The following is a 22,619-nucleotide window of genomic DNA, read 5'->3' as shown; positions in this document are numbered from 1 at the left end:
AGAAAGTGCCACCGTTACTAAAAGGTAAGTTTTATAGAGCAGTGGTTAGGCCTGCCATGTTATATGGAACTGAATGTTGGCTGGTAAAGAACTCACATATCCAGAAGATGAAAGTAGCAGAGATGAGGATGTTGAGGTGGATGCGCGGGCATACAAGGATGGATTAGATTAGGAATGAAGATATTCGAGAGAAGGTGGGTGTGGCCCCCATGGAGGACAAGATGCGGGAAGTAAGACTCAGATGGTTCGGGCACATTCAGAGGAGGAGCACTGATGCACCGGTGAGGAGGTGTGAGTGACTGGATGTAGTGAGCACGCAGAGAGGTAGAGGACGACCTAAGAAGTATTGGGGAGAGGTGATCAGACAGGACATGACGCGACTTAGGATTACTGAGGACATGACCCTTGACAGGGAATTATGGAGGTCAAGTATTAAGGTTGTAGGTTAGGGGAGAGTTGTGAGTATTTCTACAGCACAATAGAGTGAGACTAGCCAGTTAGGAGTTAGACTAAGAATGTCATTGGTCGTCTATTGTTGCAGGGCTTTACCTGCTAGTTTTACTATACCAGCCATCTTTTTCGTATTTCGTATTCTGTATTTCATATCTCTTGTATTGCTGTTATTTTATTATGCATATTTATGGTACTAATATATCGGCTCCTGTTGCTTTTTGAGCCGAGGGTCTCCTGGAAACAGCCTCTCTACCCTTCGGGGTAGGGATAAGGTCTGCGTACATATTACCCTCCCCAAACCCCACTTGTGGGATTATACTGGGTCGTTGTTGTTGTGGCAACAATGTCCTATGATGATAAAACAAACCTCGTTAAGTCGAGAAATTGATCTACGTGATGTATGATGAAGTCAACAGTAGGACCAAAAAAAAATTCGAACTCTCTAAATGAGTGTCTCATCATTAAAATTAAAGAAGAAAATCTTCTTTAATTTTTGTGCATCAAAATTCCTCCTCAAGTCCATACTTGGCTTCGACCACTCCTCTCAGAAACCATTTTTACCCCTTTAGCTTGAATGCACTTCTACAATTCCATCGAGCATGGCTACCTCTTACCAATACAAAATACAGTAACTCTGCCCACCAAGGCTTAGGCGGATGGAAGCATCACCTACTCTATTTTTTTGCTCAATGAACTATTTGCATTTAATCGTAAGATATCTGGATTTCTAAATTAATCCCTCGGAAAGAAACTGGCCTACTTAGATGTATTATTGAAAGAAAGTGTCTTTTCTAAGCAGCTGCTTTTTCTTGATAACTGTAGAACAGAGGAATGTCAACTCATCATATCATGAGTTACCTTGGATAAAATTAAACAGTTTTTCGTTTAACTTGGCTCACCATTTTAACATTGTCAAGAAACCACTGGCACTGTTGTATGCTTAGGCACTAATGCGTACGTTGGATATGATGGAAGAAAAGGCCAAACAATCATTAGCTATAACGAAACTAAAACAAGTGATCATTAACAGAAGCAATCCTTTCTATCTGAAGCACTTGTTGACTGCACGACTTCTTCCAAACAAAAAGTATCTAAAACCCAATTTCTGTTGAAATGTGATACATCTTGAGGAAAACGAACAAAGAGGCAACAGAACAAAGTGGTGGCACTTTAGCTTTAACGCCAACCAGAATCTACATCACAGGTTATGCACTTTAAACAGATTACTGCACAATTCCTAGATTCACTTCAGCCGAGTATATCTGCTAAAAGTACAAAGTTCATTGATTACGCCACTGGAGGACCTTACATATAACTGGACCAACTTGTTCTAGACTTGACTAGTCAAATTGCTGGCGGAGATGCATTTCTGTCTCGCTTTTCCATGATGCATGGGACGACTGCCCCTTCATCCTCTTATTCTTCTCCTTGTCTTTAATGGTAGAGCCCTTCTTCTTGACTGGCTCTTCGTCAGCGTCTACAGGGCGATCACTGCACGCTGGGCACACCATCCCTCTTGCGTGCGTGTATGTTTTGGGAATTCCACACATCAAGCACATCCTAATACAAGATGCATTTCATCAAAAGATAGTATATAAATGAAATTGCAATCAATACTTTTTTTTTTTATTTTTTATGAAGAAAACTGCAATCAATACTCTCACTAAAAGAACTAGCACACATAGTCACATTGTCATATAATGATGTATAATCCTAATCACATCCTATGCAACATATACTTCATCCAACAGAAAGAGAAAAAGAATTCCTTCAGCAGTCTGTAGAAAAAGAACTAATACATACTAGGTGAAATAGAGGAACGGTTGTTACTTTGCAGGACTGCCCTACCCCGGAGGGAACAAAAATTGTAATGGGGTTCACAGCAATGAACACTTTTAGAAAAATTTGAGCTAATGCATCTAGTCGTCTACGGCCAAATTCATCACTAGTCCAACACAACAAAGGGTGAACCAGGATGAGAAAAGTATGAGTCCACCACTTGACATATTTCCTCTGCCATTTTTGGTTAGGGAAACACAAGTACGGTAGCCAAGATGGGCAGCGTGAACTCGTGACACTTGAATTGCAGGTACCACACATAGGAATAGCCACAGTAAATCACTAAAATCTATCACCTCTCAGAGAGTTCAAGATAAATATGAAGTGTTGAAAAGCAAAATCTTATGTGCACGATAACCTATCTCCAAAAAAAAAAAAACTTACTTGCAGGATAAAATCATGCTAGAATAGGTATTATGTATCCAATGGTTATGTATTTATGTTTTTCTGAGCACTCCGCATGCCAGCTATCGATAATCTTATATACACCACAGATGAAAACAAACAAAAAACACTTCTTGCAGAATCAGTAGCTGCTCCTCTATAAGTTGTCAACCTAAATTTGGTTCCAAACTTATCAACAACTATAGAATTACACAAATGAACTGAGTATTGGTTTAATAGATCCAGTCCAACCATCAAGCATGATCCTTTTTCTTTTTCCTTTTTACGATTTCTCTTGGTGCTAAGAGTCCAAATTGAAAACAATTTGGGAAGTTTTCAGCTTAAGAACAGAAAGATAAAATCTCACAAGTCATCACCACTTAATAAAAGGAGAGATACATTAAAAGCTGAATCAAGAAAAATATTATAAATAGCAGTGATTTTCTCTTTAATTGATAACAGAAACTGCACCATAAATTAGTCTCGTCACAGTGTCTAAGCGTTAAAGCAAATTGTAAATTCAGTACAATTAACAAAGCAAATGATTAACTTAGTGCGAAGTGATTATTCCAGACAGCAAAAAAAATTGTCTGGACTTTAGAGCTTGACTTCAATCGTTCTCAGTCCCCTTCCTGCCCTTCTTTACAGGCAGGCAGGGTCACCCACAGGAAAAACATAGGTAAGAGTTTTTAATAGCTTGATTAACAAAACTGAGATTCAAAGGATAACAAAATACTAAACACTTCTGCAACCACATACTACACATGAAAGTGCACGCAGGAAGTCTTACAAGGATGCTATTTTTTTTTCAGTCCACTGATTTTTATGTTCAACCTTCTCAAACAGTCAAGGTAATAAAAGGTGAAGTCTCTAAATCTTCACCAAACTGTTATGTTCAATATATACTGCATCTACCTCAAAAAGCTCACAGCAATAAACCAACCAAAAACAAATTACGCTCTTCACTGGATCCAACAGCTGCACCTTTGTAAAAAGCATCTTCTGTTTACTTATGATTCAAATGGATACAGCAGCTATAAATCTGGTGTCTATGGTAGGATTGTTTATCTTATTTAGTAAACCCCCTCCATCCGCTTTTTATGTCTTCAATTTTCACCATCGCACAGCTTAATAACTTAGTTTGACTTATACTTATACAATGTGTTAGTATAAAAATGTTAAATTAAGTACTGGAGCTTGATTATATGGTTAGGAAAGGACTAACACATCACATTGTAGCTCAAACTTAAGCGTTAAATGCATCTGAAATCTCGAGATAGTGAAAGGTGTATGAAATATTAAAACCTCTAGTAGTGTGTCAACTATCAAAAGTATCTAGTCGTACAAGTATTTCGAATATTAACGACATTCTGAAAAATAAATTGTCTCATCCAGTGTTTTTAGAAGTGAAAAACACAAAAATGACAAGGTCCATGGAGTTTGAAGTGTAAAACGAGAGGTGAAGTCCATACTTCACTAAAGTGAACCGCACAAGTTATGGAAAATTTAAAAAACCAAACATATATAACTAATTCTAGCATTCCGTTTACAATTATACTGATATTAATCCAAATCACAAAGTTGAGATTCAGATAATGGACCCCTCAATTGAAATGATAATCCATACCTCAGAAGCTCTGCTGCATCTTCTGCACCAGGATAGCTCGCACTTGGCACAGGTTTGCCTCCTTGTAAAGTGCCAACAGAAACACTTGCTTGACCAGTGGCTGTCCTTGGGATGCTCCCATCGACATCACTTCTGACCCTCTCATGTATCCCTACTAACTGAGCCTTTGACTCCACTACAGCACCTATAAGGGTGAAAGATAGAAAAGGAAAATGTACAAACCGTCTGTGACCATTAGCGATTCTCCTTTATTGTCACAAAGATGACTAAACAAAAGAATAGGAACAAAAAGCGTGATGGTAGTCGACAAAATTATTCAATTAAAGATACTTCCTAGAGCAAAAAATTGACATGCCCCATTTTAAAGAAAAGATTGTCAGCATATCACTGTCAGAGAAATAGAGCTTTTCTTGCCTCGAGGGAAATCAATAATGGGCTACAAGTGGGTCTATAAAGTCAACAAAAAGTTGATGGAGCATTTGACGACTTGAAGGCTATATTGGTGGCCAAAGGATAAACATATTGAGTTGAACCCCTTTAGAGATGGGTTCTCTATCTTAGATTATTAAACACCGTGTTCATGAAAAAGTAGAAACATTGGACTGCAGACTCTATTTCTATAAGCTATTTAAGTTGCATTCACTTTGGGTTACCTATGTTATGACTACCGGATAACTCTCCCCGACAAGGCTTAGCTAGATGGAAAGAAATCACCTAGGGTTTCTTATCTCTGCTGGAATGTGAACCCCGATTTTCCAGGTTTTCACCCACCTCATTGATCACTAGGCTACACCCTTGGTTACCAGGCCATACTAATAGCTGATGTTAAATGATAAATTGTTCAAGGGACATTGTATAATTACAACACCGTAAATACCATCATATATACAATAAAAAGAAGTGTCAGGAGCTAGAAAAGTACCAGCTGGTAAATCATTCTTGTTTCTGCTGTACTTACGGCGACCGTGTCGCTGCCCCTCCACTTCCTTTCCAGCTTCTTCAACACTGTTGTTCAAAAACTGCGGCGGCCCTGAAATCTCCAATAATTTCCAAACATAAATGTTTCACACCGCACTTCACATTACAACAAAATAACATAAAAAAGATAATACTAATAAAAGGAATTTAAGGAAATTTTACTTCGGAAAAGGCAGCAAGAGCTGAAGGAAGCGAAGAAGATGAAGCAGGGTTAGGGTCAAAAATGGGTTTGTAACGATTTTTTTGTGGAATAACGTCGTCGTTTTCCTCGTCGGAGGATGATTTCTGGTACTGAGGTTCTTCTTGTTCTTCTTCCTCCTCCGCCGAGGAGTAGCCTTGTATGAGAGACAAACTCATCGCTACCGGCCGGCAGGATCTGAAAAAGATCCGAACTACAGACCCGAGCTCGATCTTCGAGTTTAGAGTTGACACTAGTACTCTAGCAGGCTGTAGTAGCTGCCAATTATCGTTTTGCCCCTTCAGAAGTCACAGAATGTACGAATAAATTTGCAAAAATTGTCCTCAAACTATAATAAAAGCTGTTTTTGTACCAAGCTAATTAGCTAAGGCTCGCATGTGGGCCGGTAAGGCCCGGGTCTGCGAGTCCATATGGGTAGTGGGCCTAATCGTTTAAGCCCAGGACCAGGGGAGGTGCAGGCCTAAGTGGGTCGGTTCATTGAAGAAGCCCAGCCCGGGCCCGCGAGTCCATATGGGCAGTGGGCCTAAACGGGCCTAACCGTTTAAGCCCGGGATCAGGGGAGATGCAGGCCCAAGTGGGTTGGTTCATTGAAGAAGCCTGTTAGGACCGGGACCATTTGGACCCGGAACCGGGTCCTAAGTGGGCCGGTTCAACCGGTCCTAAACGGGCTCAAACAGGCCCAACAACTACTTTTTTTAAAAAAAAATCCAATTTTTTTTAGCCGTTGCAACATCTAAAAAATGGTCGTTGGCCTGGAAAAATAGCTGTTTGGGCTTTTTAAAATAGCCATTTAACACCCCAACTTTGTTTTAACCCCAAACATTTTATAATTACACTTTTTTTCCTATTTTCAACTATAAATACCCCCTCATTCTTTTATTTTTCTCACAAAATCATCAATCTCTCTCATTTCTCAAAATCAAATTGAAGTATTCAAGTCTTCGCTCATCTCTCATTTCTCAAACTCAAATTCTTAATTCAAGTTAAATCATGCCCGGTGATTCTAGATTGCGCCCATTTATTTTGGAACACTTTAATGTGGTAGAAGAAAATGAAGAAGTTTACATAATAAAGTGCAAGAACTCTGGTCGAGTCTACACTCATCGTCCAAAGTTGGAGGGCACCGACTGTTTATGGAGGCATATAAAGAGTTGTCTTGCGCGTTCTCCAGATATTCGTATTTAAGATTTTAAGTTGATTTGAGACAATTTGTGTTATTTTAAAATTATTAGACGTATTATGCTTAATGTTTTAGTTTGTTAAATTAATTTGAAGTATTATGTTGAAGGCATTGAACTAAAAATTGAAGTATTAAATGTAAACATTGAACTTTAATTTGAAGTATTAAATGTAAACTTTAATTTGCAACTTTGAAGTATTATGTGGGACTCATTGATTTTTTTTGTATTTTATGTACACTATGTAAATAATAACAACAGTTTTTTATGCTTACATAATATGCGCATTATGTTGTTATTACCTCGTTTCTTTTTTTTTTTTAACAGTACAACACAAATTAGAAACTTAACTTAAATTCGGCACAACTAATGAAAATACATGACACGGGAAACATAAAGATACACTACTACGCTCAACACGTTATCGCTCCGTTTTCCCATTTCTACTTCTTATTGTCTTGTTCATCTGTATTAAGGTTGTAGGTTAGGGGAGAGTTGTGAATATTTCTACAGCACAATAGAGTGAGACTAGCCAGTTAGGAGTTAGAATAAGAATGCCATTGGTCGTCTAGTGATGCGGGGCTTTACCTGCTAGTTTTTACTATACCAGCCATCTTTTTCGTATTTCATATTCGGTACTTCATATCTATTGTATTGTATTACTGTTATTTTATTATGCATTTTTATGGTTCTAATATATCGGCTTCTGTTGCTTTTTGAGCCGAGGGTCTCCTGGAAACAGCCTCTCTACCCTTCGGGGTAGGGGTAAGGTCTGCATACATATTACCCTCCCCAGACCCCACTTGTGGGATTATACTGGGTTGTTGTTGTTGTTGTATTGTCTTGTTCATCTGTATTATGTGATATCAGATTGGTTGGTTCGGGTTTGGAGGAGTTTTGGAAAGGAATGAGACACTTAGTCTCTTTTGAGTAAACTTAGGTTGGAAAAGTCAATAGGATGTTGACTTATGTGAAAAAGGGCTCGGATGTGAATTTCGATGGTTCAGATAGCTTCAGGAGGTTATTTGGTACTTAGGAGCATGATCGAAATGGGTTTTGGAGGTCCGGAGTAGATTTAGGCTTGAATTGGCAAAATGAAATTTTGGCGTTTTCCGGTTAATAGGTGAGATTTTGATATAGGAGTCGGAATGGAATTCTGAAAGTTGGAGTAGATCCGTTGTGTTATTTGTGATGTGTGTGCAAAATTTCAGTTCATTCGGACGAGGTTTGATAGAGTTTTTGATCGAAAGCGGAATTTGAAAGTTTTTGGAATTCTTAGGCTTGAATCCGATGTCAATTTGGTGTTTTGATATTGTTTTGAGCGTTTCGAAGGTTGGAACAAGTTTGAATGAGGTTATGGGATATGTTGGCATGTTTGGTTGAGGTCCTGAGGGCCTCGGATGAGTTTCGGGTAGTTGAACGGATCAAATTCATGTTGGAAAAGTTGCAGAAAATCTGATGTTGGTGTTGCAGACATTTGGCCTTCGCGTTAATGCTGCACTGTGGGCCGGTCCCGAACCGGACCGGACCGGGCCCGCTGTCTTAACGGGCCTGGTGGGCCGGTCCTGGTGGTCTCTTAAAGCCCAAGGCGGGCCGGTCTTCTTTGGTAAGCCCACGAGCCCGGGACCGTTTAGCCCGGGACCGGCTGGCGGGCCTGGTCCGGGCCCAGCGGGCCTAGCGGGCCTAACGACTATAATTTTAATTTTTTTTTATTAAAAAAAAAAGCCCAACGGCCATATTTAAAAAGTAGCCGTTTGGGGCTTTTTTTGACCGTTTGGTAGTTTAGAAAATGGCCATTTGGCCCCCAAACTTTATTTTAACCCCAAACTTTATATAATTACACTTTTTCCCATTTCTCAACTATAAATACCCCCTCATTCTTTCATTTTTATTCACCAATTCATCAATATCTCTCAATCTCTCTACTACAATTACTTAATCTATTGTTGAAATTTCGTGAAAAATTGTGAAGTTGTTGAATTGAAGTTTTCAAGTGTTCAACGATTTTCAATTTTCAAGAAGTTGTTCGGCAATCCGGTAAACTCGTTTCAACTCTTACGTTTTAAGAATATATTTTTGTGTGGTTTAGATTGCATAATTATAATTAATATGGCATTTTCTCTGAAAAAAATGTTTGGTAAAAGAAAAGATAAAACCGGTGAAAGTAGTGGCCAACCAACTACCCTTCCCCCAACTCCCCGACCTAGAAAAGATAAACAAGTTGAAACTAGTCGTCAACCTAGACGTCCTCCTCCTTCTTTAATTCTTGATAGTGATCACCCTTGTTTTCAATTTACCGATAGTGAATTTTACCATAATGTTGCACCAGGTGAAAGATTAGATGATGAAATTATGAATGCTCTTTATCCTAATGAAACTATCTTAGAAAATAATGAGGAAAATGAGGATGATGATGAAACCCAAGCACCGGATTTTGATGATACACCTACTAGTCCTCTTAATAACCCAACTGATGCACCGGTCGACCCACCTGTAGAAACTCCTACTTTTAATAGAGAACCTGCTAAACGCCTAGAAACATCATTAGTTTGGAATTTTTTTACTCAAGTAAGAGAACAAAATAAGGCTAAGTGTAAAACTTGTGGGAAATTAATGGCGCCTAAATATACTGGAGACCGTAGCGGCACAGGTAGTTTGACTAGGCACATAAAAACACACCCTAGAGATAAGGCTAGATTTTTTCAAATGAAAGCGCAGCTAGAAGGGACAAGTGTAGATTCTGCGGTTAACCCTAGTACAGGTTCAAATCTAGTTCAACCAGGAATTAACACTGTCACCGGAGGTATTTTATATTACGATCCAAATAGAGATCGTGAAGAATTAGCAAAGATGATTACTGTTATGTGCTTACCTTATACTTTTGCTTCTAATCCTAATTGGGTTCATTATATTAGAAGAGTTTTTAATCCTACTTATAAAGGTTGGCCTCGCGCAACAGTTAAGAGTGATATTTATAAATTCAAACATGAATATGAACAATATTTGCGGTATTTATTTACTCATATACCTAATCGGATTTCTATTACTACTGATATTGGTAGAAGTGGTAATGATTGTGATTATCTAACTGTTACAAGTCATTGGATAGATGAGGAATGGATAATGCAAAAACGCATAATTGCATATAGAATAATTAATTCGCGTCACACAGGTAAGTTTATAGCTAACACTGTTGTAGATATTTGTAGATATTTTTGCTTTAGCGATAAAATAATGGCAATTTCTATGGATAATGCTTCTAGTAACACTAGTGCTATAGGCATGCTTACAACAACACTAAATCCTGCATTTACTAATATTTTCCATGTTAGATATATTTGTCATATTTATCATTTAATTGTCGGTGATGGTATGCGAATTTTAAACATAGAAATTGAAAAGGTTAGAATGGCTCTTAATTGGCTTTTTTATTCAAACCGTAGAAGTAGACTTAGAGAGTATTTTAAAAAATGTGATGAATATGGCCTTAGAGAAAGAAAGGTTCCTAAACCTTGCCCGACTAGATGGAATTGTATGTACGAAAGTTTAGTAGTTGCATATGAATATAAAAACCCAATTAATGCAACGTTTAATTCTCGGGTAGGTGGTGAGGATGATGATGAAATGCTTACTACTCAAGATTGGACGAATGTTAAAATTCTTTTAGATTTTTTAGAACATTTTCAAATTGCTACAAATGCATTTTCTGGGCAATATTATCCTACTATTTCAAACTGTTTAGTTTATATTGCAGCACTATCTGATTTGTTTGTTGAATTTGGTGAGGGTGGGGACATTTATGAACTTGCTATAAATGAAATGAAACAAAAGTTTAAAAAATATTTTTTTCCTATCCCTCCTATTTATGGTGTTGCTGCAATGTTAAATCCTACAATGAAATTGGGAGGTCCTCATTTTTGGTATTCAAATATTTATAAGGCTTTAGATCTTTCAAATGAGGAAGTTGCTACACTTGCAGATGCAAAAACCTCAATTAAAATTAATGCTCAAACAGTTTATAATGCTTATCAACTTGCCTTAGAGCATGCTAGGCCAACTATTCCAACCCCTACTTCGTCTAGCTCACAATCGTCTAAAAGAGCTGCGGGCTTAAAAGCTCTTAAATCTTGGACGGAGTTCAGGGGTTCTCAAGGTGATAATTATGATGAAACTTCACATCTAAATGAGCTTCAAGTTTATTTGTTTCAGGGACTTGAAAAGGAGAATCCAGACGGCTCTTTTGATCTTTTGGAATGGCGGAAGGCAAGGGAAAAATATTTTCCGGTTCTTGCAAGGATGGCTCGGGATATTCTATCAATTCAAGCTTTAACTGTTGCATCAGAGAGCGCTTTCAGTCAAGCAATACTGCAAATAGGTGATCATAGAGCGTCTATGAGGGATAGCTTGGAAAAATCAGTACTGTTTAGAGATTGGATCCGCTCGGAAAGAAGAAACTTTGGAATTGCAGAATCACAACCGGTGATAGATGAAGCTTATGAAGAAATGATAGCGGAACTTGCGGAGGATTCGGCTTCGCCCGGAAGTGGTGATGAACAAGCTTCTTTTCCACCACCACCAACGCAACCTCCTCCGAACCTTGAAGGATTTATGAGATTTGTTAGAGATAATACATAGACTAATATGTAACTTGTATTTTGGCACATCTTCCTTAGTTTTTTTCCTTCTAATGGTGGTATTAGTACCTTGTTGTGCTCATTCCATTGGGGGAAGGATGACTAAGAAAGATATGCCATTTTTGGTAATAAAATTTATTGCTTCTACCCTTGAATATCTTTTCGCAATATTTCTTTGTCTTTACTTAGAATTATTTATAAGCTACAATATATACATAACATACAATATATACTACAAGAAAATATATAAGAGAATATATATACATAAGATACAATATATACTACAAAAAAATATATACATAAGATACAATATATATACTACAAGAAAATATATAAGAGAATATATATACATAAGATACAATATATACTACAAAAAAATATATAAGAGAATATATATACATAAGATACAATATATATACTACAAGAAAATATATAAGAGAATATATATACATAAGATACAATATATACTACAAAAAAAATATAAGAGAATATATATACATAACATACAATATATACTACAAGAAAATATATAAGTAATAAGTTATAATATATATACATAAGATACAATATATATACTACAAGACAATATATAAGAGAATATATATACATAAGATACAATATATATACTACAAGAAAATATATAAGAGAATATATATACATAAGATACAATATATACTACAAGAAAATATATAAGAGAATATATATACATAAGATACAATATATATACTACAAGAAAATATATAAGAGAATATATATACATAAGATACAATATATACTACAAAAAAATATATAAGAGAATATATATACATAACATACAATATATACTACAAGAAAATATATAAGTAATAAGTTATAATATATATACATAAGATACAATATATATACTACAAGACAATATATTATGCATGACAATTTAGTGTTTTACTATTGTTTTGTTATTTTTCTTTTTCGTCAAACACTTTAATAATTAGATCTACATATATACTACATATATATTTTTAATATACCCATGATACTACAGGAAATTGCCTTAAAAAAAAACCCGCTAGGCCCGCGAAGCCCACGAGCCCGGCCCGTTAAGCCCAGGACCATGTGGGCTTAGGCCCGTCACGGGCCGGTTCCACCCGTTGAGCCCACGAAGCCCGGGACCGCCAGTCCTGGGACCGCCAGAGCCCAGGCCCACAAAGCCCGGCCCGTTTGGCCCACGAAGGCCCGGGCCCGGCCCAGAATACAGCACTACTTCGCGTTCGCGAGTGGGCTCTCGCGTTCGCGAAGGGATAGGGTGTGAGGCAGGAAATTTGGACTTCATGTTCGCGATAGATGTCTCGCATTCGCGAAGGGTTAGGTGCAGTGGTCATCACGAACGCGATGAGTTTCCCTCGTTCGCGTAGAGTAAATGGGAGCAGATGGGTCCAGGTTCATTCTGCTTCATGTTCGCGAGCTAGGGGTCGCGTTCGTGATGGGTTGAGGAGCTGAAGCTTCGCGTTCGCGTTCAGGATGTTGCGTTCGCGATGAAGGATTTAAGTGGTCAACGGATTTTGTGCTTCGCGAACGCAAAACGTTGACTGCGTTCGCGAAGAAGGAAGGGGACACCTGGGCAGAATGTTTAAATAGCCATTGTCCGCGATTTTGGGTCCAACTTTCACCATTTTTGAGCGATTTTGGAGCTTTTTGAGAAGAATTGAAGAGGAAATCAAAGGGAAACACTTGGAGGTAAGATTTATGGACTTAATACTCGATCCTATTGTAATTTCTACCTAATTAAACATGAAAATTTGTGGAATCTAAAGCCTAAAATTAGAGAGTTTGGGCTTGGAATTTGAGACTTTGATTTGAGGATTTGAGGGGTCATTTGTAGTCGGATTTTGATGTATTTAATATGTATGAACTCGTGAGAGTGTAAGGATTCTAGTTTTGTGATTTTTGTCGGAATCCGAGATGTGGGCCCGGGGGTTGGGTTTTGTCACGATCCCAAATGCTCGATCGTGATGACGCCTATCACAATACTAGGCAAGCCAATCCAAACCATCAACCACAATAAATTTCTTTTATAAAACCATTTTCTAACACTGATTTAAATCTCAAATTCTAATAAGAAATACATAAAACAACTAAAATGTGCGGAAATCAGTAAAACATTAAACCAACACAACCCAAACATCTGGTGTCACGAGTCTAGAGCCTCTAAATATACAAATCCGACTGTCTAATACATAACAAGTCTAAAATTTGGGAAAAATAAGGATAGGAAGGAAGAAAGCAGGGCTACGGATGCCATGCTAGCTACCTTGCAGTCTCCGACAAACTTTGACAATGCTGAGGGCCCTCACTCTACTTCTCGGGCACCTGGATCTGCACACAAGGTGCAGAGAGTAACGTGAGTATGCCAACTCAGTAAGTAACTAAAGTAAATAAGGCCTGAAAGCAGTGATGAGCAGTTAAAAATCGTATAAGAAAGTAAACAACAGAATATCAAGTCAAACTCAACAGTTTCAAAACCAGTTTCTTCATAAAGCTTCAGTTTCAGTTGAAATACTTTGAAATCATTTACTTAGTAGTTTTCAACAGAGGCTCATTATAAAAGGAGAGTAAAATCAACAAAAATATCATAAATGGGCCCCTCGGGCAAGGTATCACTCATAAATATAGCCTATCATGCAAGCCTCTCAGTCACTCGTGACTCAGCTCTCGTCCCTCAGTACTCACACTCATCACTCAGGCTCAATAACACCTCATAATAGTAATAATCATAATAACTACTGCGGCGTGCAACCCGATCCATAGTTTATAGTCGATTACGCTCACTGGGGATGTACAGACTATAGAGGGGCTCCTACAGCCCAACCGTCATATCATTGCGGCGTGCAGCCCGATCCATAATATATATATATAATATTGCTGCGGCGTGCAGCTCGATCTATAATATTTATAATCCTCACCACTAGGTCCTCAACCTCTCTCAATCATTAACCTCACAGCCACTCGGGCATAACAGTGAAAATTAGGGAACCCAGTACAAAACAGTTCTTACATTTTAAGAAGTAGAGTGATAAAACCTGCTTTAAATAATAAACAGGTAAAACATGACTGAGGATATGCTTTCAAACAAATAGAGTGAGGAAAACAGTAAAAATGCCCCTAAGGGTCTCAACAGGTCGGCACAAGGCCCCAAACATGACATACAACCCATAATGCAGTATAAATTTCTAAAATACGGGATATCATAAGATTTTAAATCAAGTACGCGGCTTAATAGTCGCTACGGGACGGACCAAGTCACAATACCTACCGGTGCACGCCCACACACTCATCACCTATCATGTGCGTCGCCTCATTTATCAATACAATTCGAAATATCGGGGTTTTGTACCCTCAGTTCCAGATTTACAATGGTTACTTACCTCAAACCGGATGAATTACTACTCCGCAATGCCTTTTCCTCTCTCCTCGGCCTCAACTCGTGCCGAATATACCAAAAATCAGAATCATAACATTAGAATATGCTAGGGGATCGAAGCCCAAGCGAAAATAATCAAATTATATAAAAAATCCCGAAATTGGTCCAACCCGACCCCTGGGCCCACATCTCAAAATTTGTTAAAATTTACATCAACGGAATCCTTATCCTCCCACGAGTTCATACATACCAAGAACACTGAAATCGGAGTCCAAATGACCTCTCAAATTCCCATTTTAAGGTCTCTTAATATCAAACCTTAATTACCCATTATTGCACTGATTTCTCCAAATTCTCACCACTAATTAGACCTTTAATCACATATAAATGAGTTAAAGTCATATAAAGTCAAGAATATTACCTCCAAATGATTCCCCTTTAGTTTCCTCAAAAATCTCTCTCAAAAGCTTCAATCCCGCTCAAGAATGGTGGAAAAATGGAGAAGGATCGCAGATTGAGCTATTAAAAACCTGCCCATCTTTTTTAAATTTCCTTAATCGCGATCGCGGGACCCTCATCGCGATCGTGGAGCACAAGCTTACTAGCCTCCAAATTTACTCTACGCGAACGCGGATAGACCCACGCGAACGCGGATAGACCCACGCGAATGCGATGCACATGACCTTACACCTACGCGAACGCGAATAGAGCCACGCGTTCGCGATTCATAACTTTCCCAACTCACGCGATCACGACTCAAGTTACGCGATCGTGAAGCACAACCTGAACTGCCCCCATCAAAGCCCTACGCAATCGCGAAGAAGGAAAACCTGCAACAGTTGAAGCCAAAAAATCTGCAACTCCTTAACTATGCATTTTCACCCGTTTAACCACCCAAAACTCACCCGAGGCCTTTGGGACCTCAAACAAACATGCCAACATATCCCATAACATCATTCAAACTTGTTCCAACCTTCGGAATGCTCAAAACAACATCAAAACATCAAATGTGCATCGGATTCAAGCCGAAGAATTCCAAAATCTTCCAACTTCCGCTTTCAATCAAAAACTCTATCAAACCACGTCCGAATGACCTGAAATTTTCCACACACATCCCAAATGACACAACAGACCTACTGCAACTTCCGGAATTTCATTCCATACCCTATATCAAAATCTCACCTATCAACCGGAAAACGCCAAAGTTCTAATTTTGCTAATTCAAGCCTAAATCTACTCCGGACCTCCAAAACACATTCCAATCACGCTTCTAATTCCAAAATCACCTACCGAAGCTATCCGAACCATCAGAACTCACATCCGATCCCTTTAACACATAAGTCAACACCCGGTTGACTTTTCCAACTTAAGCTTACTCAAAAGAGACTAAGTGTCTCAAACCTTACCGAAACCTCTCCAAACCCGAGCCAACCAAACCGATAACATAAGATACAATTGAACAAGGAATAAGAAGCAAAAATGGGGAAAACAGAGCGGTAACTCATGAAAAGACCGGCCGGGTCGTTACATCCTCCCCCTCTTAAACAAACGTTCATCCTCGAACGAGTCAAGAAACATACCTGAAGCCTCAAATAGGTGAGGATATCTGCTCCGCATCTCCCTCTCGGTCTCCCAGGTGGCCTCCTCCACGGGCCGACCTCTCCATTGCACTTTCACTGAAGCTATATCCTTTGACCTCAACTTTCGAACCTGATGCTCCAAAATGGCTACTGGCTCCACATCATAGGTCAAATCATCATCCAACTGAACCGTGCTGAAATCCAAAACATGAGACGGATCACCAATATACTTCCGGAGCATAGAAACATGAAATACCGAATGCACACTCGATAAACTGGGCGGCAAAGCAAGCTCATAAGCCACCTCCTCAATCCTCCGAAGCACCTCAAAAGGCCCAATGAATCGAGGACTCAATTTACCTTCCTTCCCAAATCTCATAAAACCCTTCATGGGTGAAACCTTCAACAGAACCTTCTCACCAACCATGAAGGACACATCCCAAACCTTCCTGTCAGCATAACTCTTTTGTCTCGACTGCGCTGTACGAAACCTCTCCTGAATCACCTTTACCTTGTCTAAAGTATCCTGCACCAAGTCTGTATCCAATAGCCTAGCCTCACCTGGCTCAAACCAACCAACTGGAGATCTACACCGCCTCACATACAAAGCCTCATATGGATCCATCTGAACACTCGTCTGGTAGCTGTTATTATAAGCAAACTCTGCGAGCGGTAGAAACTGATCCCATGGCCCTCCGAAATCAATGACACAAGCGCACAACATGTCCTCTAATATCTGAATAGTGCACTCGAACTGCCCGTCCGTCTGAGGGTGAAAACTATGCTCAACTCAACCTGAGTACCCAACTCTCGCTACACAGACCTCCAAAACTATGAAGTAAATTGAGTGCCCCTATCTGAAATGATGGAAAATGGGACACCATGCAAACGAACAATCTCCCGGATATAGATCTCTGCCAACCGCTCTATAGAATAGGTAGTACACACAGGAATGAAGTGTGCGGACTTGGTCAGCCGATCCACAATCACCCAAATAACATCTAACTTCTTCAAAGTCCATGGGAGCCCAACTACAAAGTCCATAGTGATCCGCTCCAACTTTCACTCTAGAATATCCATACGCTGAAGTAAGCCACCCGGTCTTTGATGCTCATATTTCACCTGCTGACAATTGAGACACCGAGCCTCAAATCCCACAATGTCTTTCTTCATTCTCCTCCACCAATAATGCTGCCTCAGATCTTGGTACATCTTCGCGACACCAGGATGAATGAAATACCGCGAGCTATGGGTCTCCTCTAGAATCGACTCCCGAAGCCCATCCACATTAGGCACACATATCCAGCCCTGCATCCTCAACACCCCATCATCACCAATAGTCATATATCTGGCATCATTGTGCTGAACTCTGTCCTTAAGGACAAGCAAATGAGGATCATCATACTGGCGCTCTCTGATGCGATCATATAAGGAAGACCGAGAAATCACACAAGCCAATACCCGATTGGGCTCTGAAATATCTAACCTTACAAATCGATTGGCCAAAGCGTGAGCATCAACTGCAAGAGGTCTCTCCCCAACTGGAATATATGCCAAACTCCCCATGCTCACCGCCTTCCCGCTCAAAGCACCGGCCACTACATTGGCCTTTCCTGGATGGTACAAAATAGTAATATCATAATCCTTTAGCAACTCCAACCATCTCCACTGCCTCAAATTGAGATCCTTCTATTTGAACAAGTGTTGGAGGCTACGATGATCAGTAAACATCTCATAAGACACACCATACAAATAATGCCTCCAAATCTTTAACGCGTGAACAATGGCAACCATCTCCAAATCATGAACAGTGTAGTTCTTTTCATGGGGCTTCAACTAACGAGAAGCATAAGTAATAACTCTACCTTCCTGCATCAAAACACAACCAATGCCAACTCTCGAAGTATTACAATACACGGTATATGAACCTGAAGCTGATGGCAAAACTAACAGTGGAGTTGTGGTCAAAGCTGTCTAGAGCTTCTGAAAGCTCTCCTCACACTAGTCTGACCATACAAATGAGGCACCCTTCTGAGTCAACTTGGTCAAGGGCGATGGGATAGATGAGAATCCCTGAACAAAACAACGATAATAGCCCGCCAAACCAAGAAAGCTGTGAATCTATGTGGCTGAGGACGGTCTCAGCCAACTCTGAGCCGCCTCTATCTTCTTCGGATCAACCTGAATACCCTTGTTGGACACCACGTGCCCCAAGAAAGACACTAAAATGAGCCAAAACTCACACTTGGAGAACTTTGCATAAAGCTTCTCCTCCCTCGATCTCTGCAACACAACTCTCAAATGCTCCATGTGCTCCTCCTAACTACGCGAATACACCATAATATGATCAATGAAAACTATGACAAACGAGTCGAGATAAGGCCGGAACACGCTGTTCATCAAATGCATGAATGCTTCTAGGGCATTGGTCAGCCCAAAAGACATTACTAAGAACTCATAATGACCATATCGGGTCCTGAAAGCCATCTTAAGAATATCCGAGTCCCCGATCTTCAGTTGGTGATAACTTGAACGGAGATCAATCTTGGAGAACACTCTCGCTCCCTGAAGCTGGTCAAACAAATCATCAATGCGAGGCAGGGGATACTTGTTCTTAATTATAACCATGTTCAACTGCCTGTAATCAATGCACATCCTTATAGTGCTATCTTTCTTCTTCTTCACAAATAGAACCGGTGCACCCCAAGGTGAGATACTAGGCTGAATGAACCCCTTATCATGGAGTTCCTAAAGCTGCTCCTTTAACTAGTTCAACTCCATTGGTGCCATACGATACAGTGGAATAGAAATGGGCTGAGTGACCGGCACCAGATCAGTACCAAAATAATATCCCTATCCGGTGGCATACCAAGGTCTGCAGGAAACACATGGGGAAAATCCCTCATAACTGGAACAGAATCAATACTGGGAGTCTCTGCACTGACATGCCTCACAAAGGCTAAATACGAGAGACAACCCTTCCCAACCATACATTGGGCCTTCAGAAATGAAATCACCCTACTGGGGACAAAATCAGTAGAACCTTGCCACTCAATTCGTGACACACCCTGCATAGCCAACGTCACTGTTTTAGCATGACAATCCAAAATAGCACGACACAGAGATAGCCAATCCATGCCCAATATAACATCAAAGTCTATCATACATAATAACAATAGATCCACTTAGGTTTCTAGACCCCCAATAGTCACCACACAGGGCCGGTACACACTGTCTACAATAATAGTATCGCCCACCAAAGTAGATACACGAACAGGTGAAATAAGAGACTCACGTGGCGTATCTAAATAACGAGTAAAGTATGATGACACATAAGAAAAGGTGGAACCGGGATCAAATAACACAGAGGCATCTCTGTGGCAGATTGAGACAATACCTGTAATGACAACATCGGAAGCAATAGCATCGGGTCTAGCTGGAAGTGCATAGAAATGGGCCTGACCGACACCTGATCGACCTTCCCCTCTAGGGCGACCCCTAGCTGACTGACCCCCACCCCTAGCTGCCTGAACGGGTGGTGAAGTGACTGGAGCTAAAGTCGAGGGCTGACGCCTCTGCTGAGACGAACCCTCAAGAAGACGAGGACACTACCTTCTCATATGCCCAAACTCTCCACACTCATAACAACTCCTCGGTGCTGGAGACGAGGACTGAAGGGAACCCCTGACACCAAAATGACCAGTAGAAGGACCTGGCATGGAAGAACCTTGAACTGATGAAGCACGGGACGAACTCTGGGTTGGAAGGGCACTGAGTGATGAATGGCCCTGATGAGAACTGTGAGAACCATGACCCGATGATGCCCCACGATAACCTGGGAAAGCTGACTAAGCCTGCCTATATGGACGACCGTGCTGAAACTGACCCCTCGAAGAAGCGCTACCAAAACTACCAGATCTCCGAGGCCTCTTGGCCTCCCTCTCCTCTCGCTCCTAGCGACGAACTGACTCAATCTTGCGGGCGATGTCAACAACCTCCTCAAACGTAGCACCTGGCACCCTTTCCCTAGTCAGGAGAATCCGAAGCTAATATGTGAGGCCATCAACGAACCTCCTGATCCTCTCTCAATCTGTGGGAACCAACCAGACCGCATGGCGAGCTAACTCAGAAAACCTCATCTTATACTGTGTCACAGTCATATCACCTTGACGCAACTGCTCGAACTGTCTGCGCAGCTCCTCTCAATGAGACTGTGGCACATACTTCTCCAGAAAGAGACCAGAGAACTGCTGCCAGGTAAGGGGCGCTGCACCAACAGGCCTACGCCTCTCATAAGCCTCCCACCAAGTAAAGGCATCTACAGAAAACTGAAAGGTAGTAAATGCTACACCACTGGTCTCTGGAATACCCATCGTACGAAGAATCCTCTGACACTTGTCCAAGAAACCCTGGGCATCCTCGCCCTCAGTACTACTGAAAGTCGGAGGCTAAAGTCTACCAAACCTCTCCAATCGATGCTGCTCGTCGTCAGGCATAACTGGTACCACATACTCCTGAGCTGGTGCAACCGGCTGGACTGAAGGTACCCCCGGTGTTTGAAGTCCCTGCACAACCTGCTCAGGTGTGTGAGCAACGGGAGTCTTAGCGCCTCCCCCGGCCTGAGAAGTAGCTGCGGTCGTAGTAACTGAGACCGCCTGAGCCAAACCGGTACACACTGATAGAATCTGAGCTAAAGCCTCCTAAAGGCCTGAAATCACAATAGGCACAGCTGGTGCTTGAGATGGTGCTGGTGGAGCATCCACAACTGGGACCTGATCCTGAACTGGGGCAACTGGTGGATCTGCAGGTGCTGCCCTAGCTGCTGTGCGGGCTACACCTCTTTCCCTACCAGGACCTCGATTGGCTCTAACTAGTGGTACTGGTGATCGTCCATCCTAACCGATAGCACGTGTCCTCACCATCTGTGAGAGAATGGAATAACAGAAGTTTAGTACTCTGATCAACAGATTTGCACGACAAGAATTTCAAGAATATAAGGTTTTTCCTAAAGGTTCTGTAGCCTCCCGAGGATAAGTACAGACGTCTCCGTACCGATACGCGAGACTCTACTAAACTGGCTCATTACTCGCGAGACCTATGTAACCTAGGCTCTGATACCAACTTGTCACGACCCCAAATGTCTGGTCGTGATGGCGCCTATCACAATACTAGGCAAGCCAACCCAAACCATCAACCACAATAAATTTCTTTTATAAAACAATTTTCTAACACTGATTAAATCTCAAATTCTCATAAGAAATGTATAAAATAGCTAAAATGTGTGGAAATCAGTAAAACATTAAAACAACACAACCCAAACATCTGGTGTCACGATTCTAGAGCCTCTAAATATACAAATCCGACTGTCTAATACATAACAAGTCTAAAATGCGGGAAAAACAAGGATAGGAAGGAAGAAAGCAGGGCTGCGAATGCCATACAGCTACCTTGTAGTCTCCGGCAAACTCTAACAATGCTGAGGACCCTCACTCTACCTCTCAGGCACCTGGATCTACACACAAGGTGTGGGGAGTTACGTGAGTATGCCAACTCAGTAAGTAACTAAAGTAAATAAGGCCTGAAAGCAGTGACGAACAGTTAAAAATTGTATAAGAGAGTAAACAATAGAATATCAAGTCAAACTCAACAATTTCAAAACCAGTTTCTTCATAAAGCTTCAGTTTCAATTGAAATATTTTGAAATTATTTACTTAGCAGTTTTCAACAGAGGCTCATTATAAAAGGAGAGTGAAATCAGCAAAAATATCATAAATGGGCCCCTTGGGCAAGGTATCACTCATCAATATAGCCTCTCGGGCAAGCCTCTCAGTTACTCGTGACTCAGCTCTCGTCACTCAGTACTCACACTCAGCACTCAGGCTCAATAATACCTCAGAATAGTAATAATCATAATAACCGCTGCGGCATGCAGCCCGATCCACAGTTTATAGTCGACTACGCTCACTGAGGGTGTACAGACTCCTGAAGGGCTCCTACAGCCCAAACGTCATATCACTGTGGCGCGCCGCCCGATCCCATAATATCACTAGCTGCGACACGCATCCTGATCCATATAAATATCACTGCGGGCGTGCAATCCGATCCATAATATATATGTATAATATTGCTGTGGCGTGCAACCCGATCCATAATATTTATAATCCTCACCACTAGGTCCTCAACCTTTCTCAGTCATTAACCTCACAGCCACTCGGGCATAACAGTGGAAATTAGGGAACTCAGTCCAAAACAGTTCTCACCTTTTAAGAAGTAGAGTGATAAAACCAGTTTTAAACAATAAACAAGTAAAACATGACTGAGGATATGCTTTCAAACAAATAGAGTGAGGA

General features: G+C 40.6%; 1 protein-coding gene across 1 annotated transcript; it reads right to left on the bottom strand.

Annotated features, from left to right (window-relative positions):
- Positions 1–1,530: 1,530 nt before the first annotated feature.
- LOC107828203 (uncharacterized) lies at positions 1,531–5,775 on the bottom strand. The gene is made up of 4 exons (XM_016655475.2): positions 5,444–5,775; positions 5,226–5,340; positions 4,304–4,487; positions 1,531–2,013 (listed from the first exon to the last, which is right to left on the bottom strand). The coding sequence occupies exons 1-4, from the start codon at positions 5,636–5,638 to the stop codon at positions 1,794–1,796; spliced, it is 714 nt and encodes a 237-aa protein (XP_016510961.1). The 5' UTR covers positions 5,639–5,775; the 3' UTR covers positions 1,531–1,793.
- Positions 5,776–22,619: the final 16,844 nt, after the last annotated feature.

Source organism: Nicotiana tabacum, chromosome 10 (assembly GCF_000715075.1).
Source record: "Nicotiana tabacum cultivar K326 chromosome 10, ASM71507v2, whole genome shotgun sequence".
NCBI classification, from domain to species: Eukaryota; Viridiplantae; Streptophyta; class Magnoliopsida; order Solanales; family Solanaceae; genus Nicotiana; species Nicotiana tabacum.
The sequence above is the reverse complement of the archived record's forward strand: the minus strand, read 5'-3'. Positions and strand labels throughout refer to the sequence as shown.

Coding starts and splice junctions, on each gene's coding strand:
- LOC107828203 (XM_016655475.2), bottom strand. CDS start 5,638: ATGAGTTTGTCTCTCATACAAGGCTACTCCTCGGCGGAGGAGGAAGAA. Junction 5,341..5,443: donor CTCTTGCTGCCTTTTCCGAA/GTAAAATTTCCT, acceptor AAATTATTGGAG/ATTTCAGGGCCGCCGCAGTT. Junction 4,488..5,225: donor CAAGAATGATTTACCAGCTG/GTACTTTTCTAG, acceptor TCACCCTTATAG/GTGCTGTAGTGGAGTCAAAG.